The following is a 14,824-nucleotide window of genomic DNA, read 5'->3' on the forward strand; positions in this document are numbered from 1 at the left end:
TACCCCCCTTGTGTATATAAGGGTAACCCATCCATGGCTACTTCTTCTCCAATACAGTCCAACACAATCCCTTCCATGACTTCCGGGTTCGACAAGGGTAAAGGCAAGATGGGCCCTTACGAGCTATGGCGCGACATCCTTGACAGATGCAAGCTTGAGGACGAAGAGTGAAGGAGAAATGAAGACCAAGAGCAGAAGAAAAGGGAGCTGGAGTTGGAGATAGAAGAGCACAAGGCACGCATGCCACGATGCGACTACAGTATAATAGAAAGTCTGAAAATGTTTCCGCTTGCCACGGTTGCTTAGTTCTGTTGTGGGGTAAGTGTGCATGATATCCTATCGTGCTACGAATTTCATCTAATTCACCTGCTTCCCTCTAATAGTATTCACTTTATTTAATGAAATGGTCAGGTTTTATCATTATACCAATACGTTTTTCTAAATTCAATGCTTTCATAGGATTTCCTGCCTTCCATGCAGAGGTAATAATAACTCATTGCTGAACTTTTACAGAATAAAATGACCACACCAAGCAACAACTTTCACAAGGAATCTCTGTCAGGCATCAATGCCATAACTTTTCTAGCTTTCACAGCGAATCCTATGCTGCAGCCCCCATGCAAGCATATGCACTCAGTTCATGCACCACCCCCCAGCCACTATAAATAACCCCACCCTCATCCATTGATACACCATTTCTTCATCAGCTCTCTCAGCTGCAATGTCTTTCTCAGCTCTATCAAGCCCACTAAGCTCCCCAAGGGGTCGAACCGTCGATGTGCTTCTGTGGTGACCTTTGTAGGCTTCACGAGTCCCAGGACATCTCCTGCACATATGCCCTACGCTTCTTCATGTGTGCCAACTACCAGTGCGACAAGTTTCGATATGGACCATATGAATACCTACCGGTATAGCGATATAGATCACTCATGTGACACTTTTCATATGATTTCATGCAATGTCTTACTAATCTCCCATCTTTTTCATTTGTCCAGTCTCCTCCACCTATTTGTAACTTCATGGAATAGCTCGACATGGAGCAAAATGAGCACAAGAAGCGGTGGGTCGACATGAGCGTGCGGTGGAGGAGGGAAGCGTACGAACGACGGGAGTACGAGCAACAGCAGAAGGAACTACGATTAAAGCGTCAGGAGGAGCAGCTCATGAGGAAGACAACGAAGGAGCGCACCGCGGCTGAAGCACGCGAATCAGAGAGGGAAAGGAAACGGAAGAGGGCCCGTCGTGCTAAGGCGAAGGGCCCCGAAGCCTTGTGAAAGGATAAATATCCTAGGTGCACTCAGTAGAGAGCATCTATTGTAACCTGATATTTGTTTATTCCCTAAGGCATGTTAGGATTAGCAGTGACACGCTATTAGGTTAGTATTTAGGTGTACTGTACATGCTAATATTTGTTGTCGTTATCTCTTTATGGTTAGGGTCCTTTCGCGCAGTGACAATAAACCCTATGTCCCATGTAATGTTTGTCAGCGTATGTAACCTCCGTGCTAGGTTCTATGCTAATAGTACTTCACAACTATAATTGTTCAAAAAATAGATTTTGTATCCTCCTAACATTACTTTACTTAAAAAATACTCATACAATTTTACATCAAATAAATAAACAAATATCGATAAATTTACATCGAACCAAAATTTTCAAAACAATAACCAATGTCAACAACTATTTGCATAACTAACAGTTCTCACCGAATGAATGTGCACTATTTTTCAAATTATCGTATAAAAAAATTAAATTAAATAAATAAATAAAATTCTATATATGCACATATCGCCTATTCGGTGGGCGAGTACAACATGTCGTCCGCTGAATGAGTGACATGAAGGTCTCGCACGTTCAGCAAGCGAGAACTTGATCTCGCACGCTGAACGTGCGAGAACTTCCTCTCTCGAGTTATTTAATTCGCTGACCGCTAGGGTCCAAAAGATCTCACCCGTTCAACGGGCAAGACCTTGTTGTCGCCTGTTGAAATGGTGACGGTAGATTAGACCTGTGATTTTTTAAAACGGCCGTGTATTTTTAAAAATATTAAAGAAATAAAAAAAATATATAAAAATTCAATGGCTGCTGGCATTTGTATCCCAGAGGAGTCCTACTCGAGAGAGAAAATAGAGGGAGCTTATTTGAGAAAAAAATAGGGATTTTTCTAGTAGATATTTGGTGCTTTTTGTGAGGCGATATGTTGATCATCTCCAGGTTTTCTGAGTTTGATTATTTTCACCATCCGACACGGTTTTGTTTTCAGGGCATATCTTAAGATCCAGATTTTTTATTGACATGATTCTTATCGTATTATTTGTGTTATTTTGCCTACTTTCTGCTGCTAATATTTTGAGTTAATCGGACCTTATTCCAGAGTTTAAAATCATTGTGGATTTATAAAAAAGTGAATTTTTAATCATGAAAATTGTGATTTTAGCTTCCGCAGTCATTGATGAGTAAACATCCTGGAATCACCACATGTAAAACTATATACCGATAACCCATTCTATTCTCGCATTAAAGCACCACTACCTTACAATGCCACCAGTGCCATTGCACCGAGAGCCGCGGTGGCCGCATAGCTCGCGAACCGATCTCCGGCTCCGCGCGCCGAGCTCGCGGCGTCCGCCACTCCCGCCGAACCGTACTGCCTCGGCACGACGGGATCTGCCGACTCCGACACGGGCGCGCTGGCATCCTCGTTGCTCGGCGCGGGCGTGGGCTCGTCAGCAGTTGCCGCCACGGGCGGCTGGGCGCGGAAGAGCGAGTCCGGGAGCAGCACCCTGTCGAGCTCGTACACCGCCATGGGCGCGGCCACGGACACGCTCCCGATGATCTTGGCGTCGGTCCACCTCGATCGCACGTGGATGGTGCCTCCGTCGTACGTCACGTTCACCGTGTACAGCCCGCCGGCGAGCGTCGTCACCGGGTTGCTCCGGCTCAGACCCTCGAATTCCGCGAGCTCGTAGCGCTTGGCCAGCGAGTGGTACAACATCAGGTTCTTGAGCTGGTGCTTGGAAAGACCCGACAGCACCTGCACCCGATGTCAGAGAAGTCAGATCTATCCTTGCTCCATATTCGTACGTACACTCTGTGGTACATGGTTGTTATTGACATTACCGACGGCTTGATGGCGGCGAAGGCCCTGTCGACGGGGACAAGGATGGTGATGCCCTGGTCGGTCCAGTAGGCCTGTTTCTGGAACACCTCGACGAGGTTGGTCTGCTGCAGGTGCGTGAGGAATGTGCGGAAGGGCCCGTCGAGGGTGAGAATCTCTGTGAGGTTGGCGCGCTTGGCCTGGGAAGCAGAGGGCCATGTGTCGGCGTCGCTGCTCTGCAGTGGCAACTTGACGAGCGGCCGGTGCGCGCCGGCGTGCAGGACGGACACCGACATTACGATGGTGAGCAACGCGATGGCGCACTTCATGTTGCAAGCGTCGACGATCGCAGTGTAGGCAAGACCGAAGGCGAGTTCAGCTTGAACTGCGAGCTATTTGTGACTGCATTGAGAGAGTCACGGAGATGCGATTTTTGTGCAAACTGGGAGCTCATGTTTCCTATTTTTCCAGTGGTTCAGATGATACAGGACTGTGTCAACTGCCAAGCAATGGTCTTGAGAGTTTTTTTTACACGCAGCATTAGAGAACCAGATGAGTCTTTAAGTCCATAACAACTGGGACCATAATCTTGTTGATTAACCTGTGGAAATGTTTATGGTAAAACGGATCGACACGTCTACAATGCAAGCAATTCAACACAAGGTTTGGCAACAAACGAACTCCTCCCACAAAAACAAGCTTTCACCGTACATGCGCACCGGCACAAAGAACTCGCCGTCTACATCATCAGGAACCCGAAAACCATGAGAGCCAAATGGCCAACGAGAACGCGCACCGCACCGACCCGGCACGACAAACTCTTGACGCCATGCTCGTCGGCGTCCGGCGCGCCGTCCGTCGCATTGGCCCCGTGCGCCGCCGGTGCCGGCGCTGGAGCTGGCACGGGCGCCACGGTCGGCTCGGTCGGGAACACCTGCTCCGGCAGCAGCACCCTGTCCAGCGCGTACACGGCGACCGGCGCCGATGAGTACACGCTGCTAACGAGCTTCGCCTTGGCCCAGCCCAACATGACGTGGATCGTCCCGGCGGCGTCGGTCACATTCACCGCGCACTGCCCGCCCGCGAACGTGGACACGGGGCTCGACGCGGCCAGCACCGAGAACGCCGAGAGCGGGTAGTACCTGGGCATCGCGTGGCACAGCATGAGCGACCGGAGCTGGTCGGCGGTGAGGTTGGACAGCGCGGCCTTTTCGACGGCCGCGAACGCCGAGTCCTCGGGGGCGAAGATGGTGACGCCCTGGTCCGTGACGTTGGCCTGGCTCTGGAAGGTCCTGATCACGTCGGTCCTGGTGAGGTAGTCCAGGAACGTGCCGTACGGGCCGGCGAGTGAGAGCAGATCGGTGAGGTTGACGTGGTGTGGTGCTGGTGCTGGTGCCGGCACCGGCGCCGGCGTCTCAACCGGTGCTTTCTGACATAATGCAGCCCGGGGCAGTGCGAGGCACAGCATTGCAATGGCAAGAACGGCTGATCCCATCTTCATTTCTGCAAAACTACACCTGCAACTGCAACTTCAAGAAGTATATTCGAGTCGAACACTTGCTAAAATGCGGATTGAGCAACGGTGCTGCACCTGATCAGGGCGCGTTGAAGCTATGGATTTGTTACAGGAGAATTTATAGTGGATGGTAATTCATAAGAAATGATGAAACTACATGGGGTGGCATTTGGTTGGCAGTCGGTAGGCAGTATGCTGTCATTAACAGTAGTCAACCGAACGAAGATCTGAACATGATCGTACGACACAAAGAATGATTTTTTTTTTCTCTGTCGGTGGTGGTGATCAACGGTTCCTCTGACCTGCGGATCGGTACATGTATTGCGAGTTTGCGATATAGTTTTAAGCTCATACATTGAATCGTTCAGATCGTTCCAAACAAAGACATTAGCTTAGATTATTTGCATAATACAGTAAGATTGGAGAAAGAATAAAACTCGTAATGGTAATACGCACCGACAGGAAGCACTGCTTTTTTAAAGAGACCGTGGAAATTGGAAACCGATACTGATTAAACCAAAATGCCGTTGGCGAATCATAATGAAACATATTCAACAGGTGATCAAGTACGATAATACGCTTTGATTATTGAGCATGTCGGCCTCGTTGTTGATTAATAAATTTCTCTTTTCTAGCAAAGAAAAGGTACGGTGATACGCTTTGATTACGTTGAATGTAAAGTATGTGAATACTCAATGCTTATGAAATCGATATATTTTCATTGATCTCAATTTATCTATCTATCTATTATCTTATTATTTGAAAGGCAAAAATAGCCACAACGTTTACTCTCAAGATCAAGAAATTACCAGGTTAATTAGAAAAAAAAATCTAGACTATTTATTGTTATGAACATCTAACGGTCATAAAATTACCACGTTAATTAAAAAAATAAAGAAATCTAGACCATTGTTATGAACATCTATCAGTTTAGATTAAATCAAACAGTCATATCAAATACAATTAAAAAATAGCTAAATTTAGAATTAAAAATTATAGAAAATTAGCATTTCGATTTCCATACGATTTGGAAAGCAAAATATTTAAATAAAAGTCCAAATAAAATAAAATAAATAATAATTGAAATAGGGGTTAGAATAGTAAAAAGAAGGCTCCATATCAAATGTAGTATTAGAAAAAAAAAATCAAATACATAAATAAAGAATGTATATAAAATACAATTAATCAATATCTACCATTCATAAAAAAAAATTCAAAATTCTTCATAAGATAATAGATTAAAAAGCAATGTATAGCTCAAGGTTATCGCATCAAACAGCCACTAGGCAAGATAAACCTATTTTGATTTTGGTTATGCTATCTACACCTGACGTACGATTTTAACAGTTGATCGAAACATATATAAATTAAACCAATACATGTATACGATTTGGTACATGTTTAGAGCATAAATAATCTTCTCTATTTCTAACATTATTTTTATGCATTTTGTAACTAAGTGAAACTAACCTAAAAAAACAAAAAAGACTAATTTTTAATCAAATTTTATCATGATAAAATATTACAGCGAGGTTAGCCACGTTATTAGCATGAGTCATCTTACTAGTTATCTTATTATTTGAGGGGCAAAATAAGTCACCACGTATGGAAAAAAAAGAAAAGAATATATACTATTGATTGTTACGACATCTAACGATCAAATCAAAGAGTCCATATCAAATAAGATTAATAAATAGCTAAATTCGGAATTAAAAATTATAAAAAATTAGCAGTTTGATTTCCACACTGTTTAGAAAATAAAATATCTAAATAAAGAGTCCAAATAAAATAAAATAAATAATAATTGAAATGGGGAGAATAGAAAAATAAGGATGCATATAAAATATAGTCTTAGAAAAAATAAATTATTATAAAAATCAAATACCTAAATAAAGACTCCATGTAAAATACAATTAATCAATAGCTAAAATTCATAATAAAAATTAAAAACAAAATTCTTCATAAGATAAAAGATTAAGAATTATCGTGTAACTCAAGGTCGTCACTTCAAGCAGGCAGCAAGCAAGGTTGACATGCACTCAGGGCAAACTTGTTGTGATTTTGGTTGGGCTGTCTACACCCTGACGTACGATTTTCGCAGTTGATCAAAACATATATGAATCGAACCAATACATATATACGATTCATATACAATTTTGGTGCATAAATAATTTTCCCTTCCTCTAACATAATTTTTGTCTCTTCTTCTAATTTTATACATTTTGTAACTAAATGACACTAACCTCGTAAAAATACTAAAGAGACTAATTTTTAATCAAAGGTTATCATGATAAAATATTGCAGTGATGCTAGCCACATTATTAGCGTGGGCCAATTTTCTAGTTATCTTATTATTTGAGGGTCCAACGGAGCCACCACATTCACTCTTAAGGCTACAAAAGTATCACGTTAATTAGAAAAAAGAAAAGAATCTAGATCATTGATTGCTATGAACATCTAATGATCTAGATTAAATCAAAGAGTTCATATAAAATATGATTAATAAATAGCTAAATTAAAAATTAAAATTATGAAAAATTAGTAGTTTGATTTACATATTGTTTGGAAAACAAAATATTTAAATAAAGAGTAATTGTAAAATTATGGAAAATCAGCAGTTCGATTTCCATACGGTTTGAGAAACAAAATATTTAAATAAAGAGTCTAAATAAAATAAAATAAATAATAATTAAAATTGGGGTTAGAATAGTAAAAAGAATGATCCATATCAAATATTCTTCGAAAAAAATCAAAAATCAAGAGTCAATGTAAAATACAATTAATCAATAGCTACCATTCATAATAAAATGTAAAAAAAATAAAAAATCTTTCTAAGATAATAGATTAAGAAGTATCGTGTAGCTTAAGGTCGTCGCATCAAGTGGAGCCAGCAGGCAAGACAAATCTATTTTGCTTTTGGTTGGGCTGCCTACACTGACGCACGATTTTCTTAGTTGATCAAAACCTGTACGAATCAAACCAATACTTGTATATGATCTGGGTACAAGTTTGGAGCATAAATAATTTTCTCTTCCACTAGCATATTTTATATTTTCTTCTAATTTTATGCATTTTGTTAGATTGGTTACCTAAACCGATACGATCAGTATTCAAAACGGAATTATCTACTTGGACGTCAAGGAAGACAACTCCCTATCGACTACGGCTGGATAGGAGTTAGTACCTCACCCCTATATAAGGCGAATAGGCTACGAGACGAGAGGACTGGAAGCAAGCATCAAGACCCTAGCAAAGAAGATACTCGGCGACTTTAGCCTTAGTTTAGATTAGATCCGGTCTACTCTTTGTAATAGTTTTAGCCACATTGCTTGTACTCGAGATCATCAATATACGGCAGCAACACTCTCACAGGACGTAGGGTATTACTCCAATCGGAGGCCCGAACCTGTATACATCGTTTGTCTCGTCTCGTCTCGTGATTAATCCCTACACTCGAAGGTACCCAGTCAATTTACGGACATATTGTCTAGAACTAATCTTCGACAGACGACCACTCCCTGGGTAAACTCTTGTTCACCTGGGCCCAAGTGGTGGGACCAGGTCCGACCATGACCACGCGACAAACTGCTCAGATCACCACATTCGCGAAGGAGCTTGGAGGCTACTGTCGGTGTAAAGAATAAGGGGATCCCCAGTCAGGAGGGCCCACACAGGTCAATACCAGCTGGTAGTAAATATTATCAAGACCGTGGCCCCACCACGCGACCAGGTGGGCCTTGCGACCAGTCCTTGCTGGTCGCGGGGCAGTACTCACCTAACCAGTCTAATCTCATTAAATACCTTCCACTCAAGTATTTTCCTTCCCTAGGCACCTCTCACTGGCGAGCAAAGTCATGGCTGGCGCAATATTGCAGTGCCCCGTCCCGTAGCATTAAATGCTATGGTACGGCCCTGCAGGAAAGTGGGGCAGCCTCACAGGCACGCGTGCAGTGCACAGTGATGGGACAGGGCAGGCCAGACGATTAGGGTGAGGCAGGCGTGGAGGCGTTCAACGGACGAGACGGGCCTGCTATACCGCCAAAGCAAGTGGGGCACAGTTTAGTTAGGCATAGGTCTACTGTGTGGGCCCACTTGTAAATTCTTCTTCTCTATGCTATATAAAGGGGGGAGAATCGAACTTGTAGAGGAAGGAACTCACTCTGTAACAAGTTCTTCCAACTCATAAAGAAATACACAGGACATAGGGTTATTATCCTCCGGGAGGCCTGAACCTGGATAACCCCTTGTATTCTTGAGTTTCATCACACACACACACACTCCCACCTATCGGAACGTTGATCATGCACCCATCGACAGGTACACCTTGGAATCATTGTCATGGACAAACCCTCGACACGAAGCTTGTGGTGTGCCACAAGAAGTTTGTGAAGGCTTCGATTTCGCCTCCGCAAGGAAAGAAATCAAGAGTGAAAGCCCAAGCTCGATCTCGGTGGTCGCTTGGTGAGGGAAAAGGTTGAAAGAGACACGGTTCTTTGGAGCCCCTTAACGGAGATGTAGGAACCTCAAATAGAGGTGTACAAACTTCGGGAAACAAATCGCGTATCTCCTCTCTTGGTTTGATTGTTCTTGAGTTCTTGCTTTCCATTTGTGCCTATTTGATCAATCTACTTGCTCATGTGAAATTGACTGCATGTGCTCCGTGGATCTGCTTGGAATCATCATATGGAACACACGACTTCATTTAGTTTGAGCTAGAACTTATTAGGAATAGTTTGATTTCAATTTCGAGCTCTGTGACCGGAATATCCGGGTTGAGCCCGAAACTTCCGGATAAGGCTAGAAGTTCCGGATTGAACCCAGATGTTCCATATTCTATATAATCCAATGTAAAGTTTTAATTTTTCAGGAATGCAAATTCACCCCCCCCCCCTCTAGGTGACATCTTGATCCTTCAATTGATATCAGAGCCTAGACTCACGTTTTAGGCTTCATCGCTGTGAGAAAAGATGTCGACAAGAGATGATATATATCTAGAACATCTCTTGCTAGATGGTTCTAACTATCTAACTTGGAGTACTCGTGTTCTCAATATCTTTAGGGCCATGGGTTCTCAATATCTTTAGGGCCATGGGTTCTCAAATAGAGTGAGTTGTAGATGTATTTCTTCTCCTAGTGGCATCTTGCTATCACCCGAAGAGGAAGAGAAATACCTACATCTCAACACTCAAGCTACTAAAGTATTATTTAATGCTTTCAGTGAAGATGTGTTTGAATCCATCATGCCACTTGAGGACGCTCATCTCATTTGGACAACACTTAAGGAAAGATACAACAAGCCCAAAAGGAATTAGGAGGTTCTTCTTTCGGAGGTGTCATTTGAAGAGTGCTCTACTTTATCATCACATCATGAAGAGCACCAAATGACTTTCTCTTTTGTCCATGAGGATGTCACTTTGTTATCTATCTCACCAATTGAAAAATCCGAGCAATGTAATAAAATGGTGAGTGAGACTAGTAAGTGTCAAATTCTTTCTTTGGACTTTAACAACACTTGCAATGAAATTTCTATACCTACTAGTATTGTTAACCCTTGCATATCATCTAATGCAAAATTGCCTATATATCATGATGATATAGTTAATTGTCCTTATTGTAATGCATCTATTTCCATTAGTACTTGTGAGACTAATATTTTGAAGGAAATAGAAGCTTATGGGAGACAAAGCTTAGGTGGAGAAGCCACAAAGAAAATCAAGAAGAAGGCTCCACCTAGGAGAAGATCAAGGATAAATAAGATGTGTTATACATTTCGCCAATATGGACATTATAGCTTGTATTGTCCTCAACTTGGAAGTGAAGCATCCACTTCTCCAAGGTGCTCATCCCCTCACACCAATTCTCATATGTGCCTTATGGCAAAAGGTAAAAACAAATTGGTAAGTGAGGTTAATAATGTTAGCTAGTTTTAATACTAGTTTTAATGCTAGTGATAGTAATGAGCTCAGGTTTGATCTTTTGAGCAAAAAAGATATGCCTAAGATGATCAAACTCATGAGCATAATAAAAGGTCAAGAGGAAAATCTCAAGAGGCAAGAGTAATACCTCATAGATAAAATTGAAGAGCTTAAGATCTTAAATAGAAAGCATGAAAAGCTTATAGAGTCTCACAATTCTTTATCTGATCGTTATGAGAATCTTAATATTAAACATGCTTCTTTGATTAATAAATTAGATGTTATGCCGCCAGTGGATTTAGAAATGCCATATCCTAATTCCAATGCTTTATCTAAGGACAAATCCACTATTTCTTCTATTGCTGATGCTTGTGCTTCTAACTCTATTTCTTGTGTAGCATCTATGGAGAAAGAAAATGTTAAGTTCAAGGCTCAACTTGAAAAGCTTACTAGCAAGTATATGGAACAACAAAAAAACCATGATGAGCTTTTGTGCACTTATGAAAATCTTGTAGCTTCTCATACCGAGCTACAAATAGCTCATGAGGTTGTTCTCACAAAGGTAAATTCCTATAAACCTCATGAGGACATTAGCACATTTTCTTTGCCTAATGTAGAATTGTCACGTGCTAGTCCTAGGAATCCATCTAATGAAAATTCTATATCCAATGATGAATTATCTATTCCTTATTGCTCTAACCAAATTGTCTCCTCTAGTTCTATTTGTTAAACTAACCTTGTAGAGGAAATTAAAGAGCTCAAGGATCAAGTCAATTATTTGAAGAAATATTTGACTTGGTGCTTCAAACGGAAGGCTACTCTTAATGAGATGCTAGTTGACCAAAGGCATCCAAAGGATAAAAGTGGACTTAGATTCAATTCCAATAAGAAGAACAAGTCTAATAATTCCACGAAGAAGGTTCAAGGTCAAGAGAAGACCACCGCACTTATCATTTGCTTCAAGTGCAAGAAAGAGGGTCATCATGTTCGAGATTGCCCTTTGAAGAAGAAGAAGAGATCCTTGATCAAGAAACAACAAGACAATAGGTCTATGAAGGAAGAAGCACCTTCATCATCAAGAGATCAAGGAAGTTCTCATCAAGATGACCAACATCAAAAGAAGAGCCCCCAAACTATGTCAAGATCACACAAGCAAATGGACCAAGCAAAAGGTCATCAAGGTGAAAAGCCTCAAGAAAAGAAGCTTGACGGTAAAATATGCTACACATGCCGCAAGAAAGGACATTTATTTTCATCATGTCCCCAAGGTATTCATCATAAGCCTCAAATTGTCAATAATGATTATTTGCTTAGGAATGATGAAATTGATAATGTGTTTGCCAAATTTATTGGTACTCAATGTGGCTTGAAGAATAAAAAGGTCATTTGGGTTACCAAGCCTATTGTGACTAATGTCTTAGGACCCAACATTGCTGGGACCAAAAATCTCAAAATTGATCAATATGTGAAATGGAGGGCATTAGAGACTTGGCAAATTATTTGAAGATTTATCTAATTGATTAAAGAGCAAAGTTATGTAGAATTATATTTATTATCTATGCAATGTCACTCTGTGAAAGTAACTTTCTATCACAATGCCTCAAATTCATATTATTCATCATTGTGTTAGATTCGTTGTTCTCTACTTTTTCTAGAATTTTTTATATATCGGAATATTCGATCATTGGGTCGGAACATCCGATCTGTTTTAGGCTGTAGAATACCTGGTGTTTTACACATATCGGAACATCCGATCGTGTGATCGAAACATCTAACTTGTTCTTTAGCTTTCTGAAAACCTGGTATTTTACACATACCGGAACATCCGATTGAAAAATCAGAACATCTGATGTGCCCAGAAATAATTGAAGGTTCCTAGCTCTTTGCACGTGTAGGTTTTGTACCTATGCTTGTGTTAGAGTTTATGCTTATACTAGCATATGTAGACTTTATTGCTATCTTGCCATGCTTACATTTTCTTATCTATGCATGTCTAGATTACTTGCTAAGTGTGCTATAAATTTATTTCTAGCATGCATAGCATTTCTTGCCGACTAGTATGTGTAGATCATATATCTAGTATGGGTAGGATGCTTTGCACATTTATTTGTTTATTGTGTGGTTTTGGAGCCTTATTTTATTTTAATCGTTTCATTGAATTCTATTCGGCTCTTTAGAGAAATTAATGGATTATCACATTATGGGGGAGTATTTTGCTTGGTGCATCTTACCTTCACATAAATTGTGAATATTTGAGAAATACCACCTAGAATTGATATTATTGTTTATCTAGCATCTATGTGGTATGACAAGCTCATTTAAGACTCAATGTCTCAAAATATCTATTAATTGATCCATATGTGATTTTAAATTGAAACATGAGATTTGTAGTACTTCTTTAGTGATCTATTTAATCTCAAGATCTCATTTGAATCACCTTCTCATTCGGATCAAATCAACTATGTTTTTTATGTGTTTACTTATGATATTTGATTTTGTGAAGATTGCCTTGAAGCATGGTGCTTAATTTCTAAACATTCTTCACATGCTTCTTCGAAAGAAAGTTGATATATGCCTTTTTGCAAATACCATATTGTTATATCTCCATATACCATTATTTTCTTACAATTGGTAGTGATGTAGTAGTATTTGTTGATCATCTTCCTTTCAATCATTTGCTTCTAGTGATTTCTTTCTTTATGAAAAATTTCCTTTAACTCCCTTGTTAGGAAAATTGGTTTCTTCAAGGAAACTTGCCTCTTGGAGTTTACGGAAGTTTGTTATCTCAATGATTATATCATTTTCAATATACTTGCTTCAGATAAGTTTTTGAGCATGTTTGTAACTTACTCATCTTCATTTTCTCTATCTTTTCACTTAGTTCAATTGTTGAACTTTATGAGTGATCATTTGTTGATATTTTTATCCTAGATATAATTTAGACATCATTTATGATATTTGTCTTTCATTTGGTATATTTATGGCTTATAGATTGAAAGCATTGATAGCATATACCAATTGAAGTCAAATCAAAACTCTATGCACCTTTTAGCCGTTAAGAGATTTTGAGAGAGGCTTACTCTATATGTTGGATCAAAGAAAATAAACATGCTATAGATATTAACAATTGAATTAAACAAGCATGCTCATCACTTTATAGTTGAAAATATTTTTATTTGATATCATTTAGATATCCAAATAATCGTTTGAAGTTTCAGACAGAAGATATAAAAAAGATTGCATATGCTAATAGTATCACTTACCAATTTCATATCAAATCATTATGCACCGTTTATTAGAGAGTTTGCTCTATGTGTTAAGATATTTGCTAACCTCTTCGGACCCAATGAGTTTGGAGATCAAATTGTACTTGAATCAGTTTCTAGGTACAATAGAGATGCATTGAAGAATTGGATTACTTGAGAAGAATTATATTGCACATCTCATATCAAGTTTCTTTTCAAGTGGTGTTTCTCATCATTTGTGGAAAGGGCGCCAAGTATGAAGATTATTGTTCCAACATGAAGAACCAATGACATCTCAGTAACAAGTACCTACCTTGAAATATCTAACCTCCTTAACCTTGTGTAGGTGTGAGTCGTTCACAATCTTTTCGGTGATTGTGAACACTTGAAGTTGGCTAGGTAGTTTTGTTTAAACTTCTACGTTTTTTAAAGTGATGCGTTTAATGGTGCTCTAGTAGAGCAAAGTTTTGTGAGGATACAGGCAATGAATGCTTGGTGGTGGCCATCAAGAAAAATATCAAGCAAAGATCAAGACTCAAGAAACCACCCAAGCATCTTATCTTCTCTGGATAATTCGGAAGTCCTGATATTATTTGGAAGTTCCGGTCTTTACAAACCGGGCATTCCGAGCTAAATCGGTTTCCGATATCTGCAGAAGGTTGGAGGTATATTAAGATGATGGAAGAAGTTAAAATTGGACCTCCACCACAAGTGCTTCGTTCAAGAGCTCATCAAGTGTCTAAGAGACCATTCCATCAATGATGTTCAAGGAGACACTTAAAAGAGGGATGGTAATTGCTAAAACCTCTAGTTACTATTTCTTTGTAAATTTTACCTTTTAGTGTCTTTGTGAGTTATATAAGGTAAAAGAAGCACTAGAGGATCCGAACTTGGTGATAGCTTGTCACACCCGGTTTAAATGTGCGGCTTATGTGTGCCCAGGAAATTTAACACACATAAGGACAACACAGGTGAAGATAACCGTACCAATACTTTAACTTACAATCGTTCAACTCTTACATTAAAGACTTAAACTAAATAACTTTATTA

At 39.9% G+C, this 14,824-nt stretch overlaps 2 protein-coding genes across 2 annotated transcripts; both read right to left on the bottom strand.

Annotated features, from left to right (window-relative positions):
• Positions 1–2,534: 2,534 nt before the first annotated feature.
• Positions 2,535–3,427, bottom strand: LOC133925517 (fasciclin-like arabinogalactan protein 7). The gene is made up of 2 exons (XM_062371421.1): positions 3,122–3,427; positions 2,535–3,035 (listed from the first exon to the last, which is right to left on the bottom strand). Exons 1-2 carry the CDS (start codon positions 3,425–3,427, stop codon positions 2,535–2,537), a joined length of 807 nt encoding a protein of 268 aa, XP_062227405.1.
• Positions 3,428–3,660: 233 nt separating this feature from the next.
• Positions 3,661–4,692, bottom strand: LOC133923543 (fasciclin-like arabinogalactan protein 7). Its single transcript, XM_062368826.1, has one exon. It carries the CDS (start codon positions 4,597–4,599, stop codon positions 3,838–3,840), a length of 762 nt encoding a protein of 253 aa, XP_062224810.1. The 5' UTR covers positions 4,600–4,692; the 3' UTR covers positions 3,661–3,837.
• Between the last annotated feature and the right edge of the window lie 10,132 nt (positions 4,693–14,824).

The sequence above is a fragment of the Phragmites australis genome, chromosome 7, assembly GCF_958298935.1.
Source record: "Phragmites australis chromosome 7, lpPhrAust1.1, whole genome shotgun sequence".
Lineage (NCBI taxonomy): Eukaryota > Viridiplantae > Streptophyta > Magnoliopsida > Poales > Poaceae > Phragmites > Phragmites australis.

Coding starts and splice junctions, on each gene's coding strand:
- LOC133925517 (XM_062371421.1), bottom strand. CDS start 3,427: ATGAAGTGCGCCATCGCGTTGCTCACCATCGTAATGTCGGTGTCCGTC. Junction 3,036..3,121: donor TCGCCGCCATCAAGCCGTCG/GTAATGTCAATA, acceptor CATCGGGTGCAG/GTGCTGTCGGGTCTTTCCAA.
- LOC133923543 (XM_062368826.1), bottom strand. CDS start 4,599: ATGAAGATGGGATCAGCCGTTCTTGCCATTGCAATGCTGTGCCTCGCA.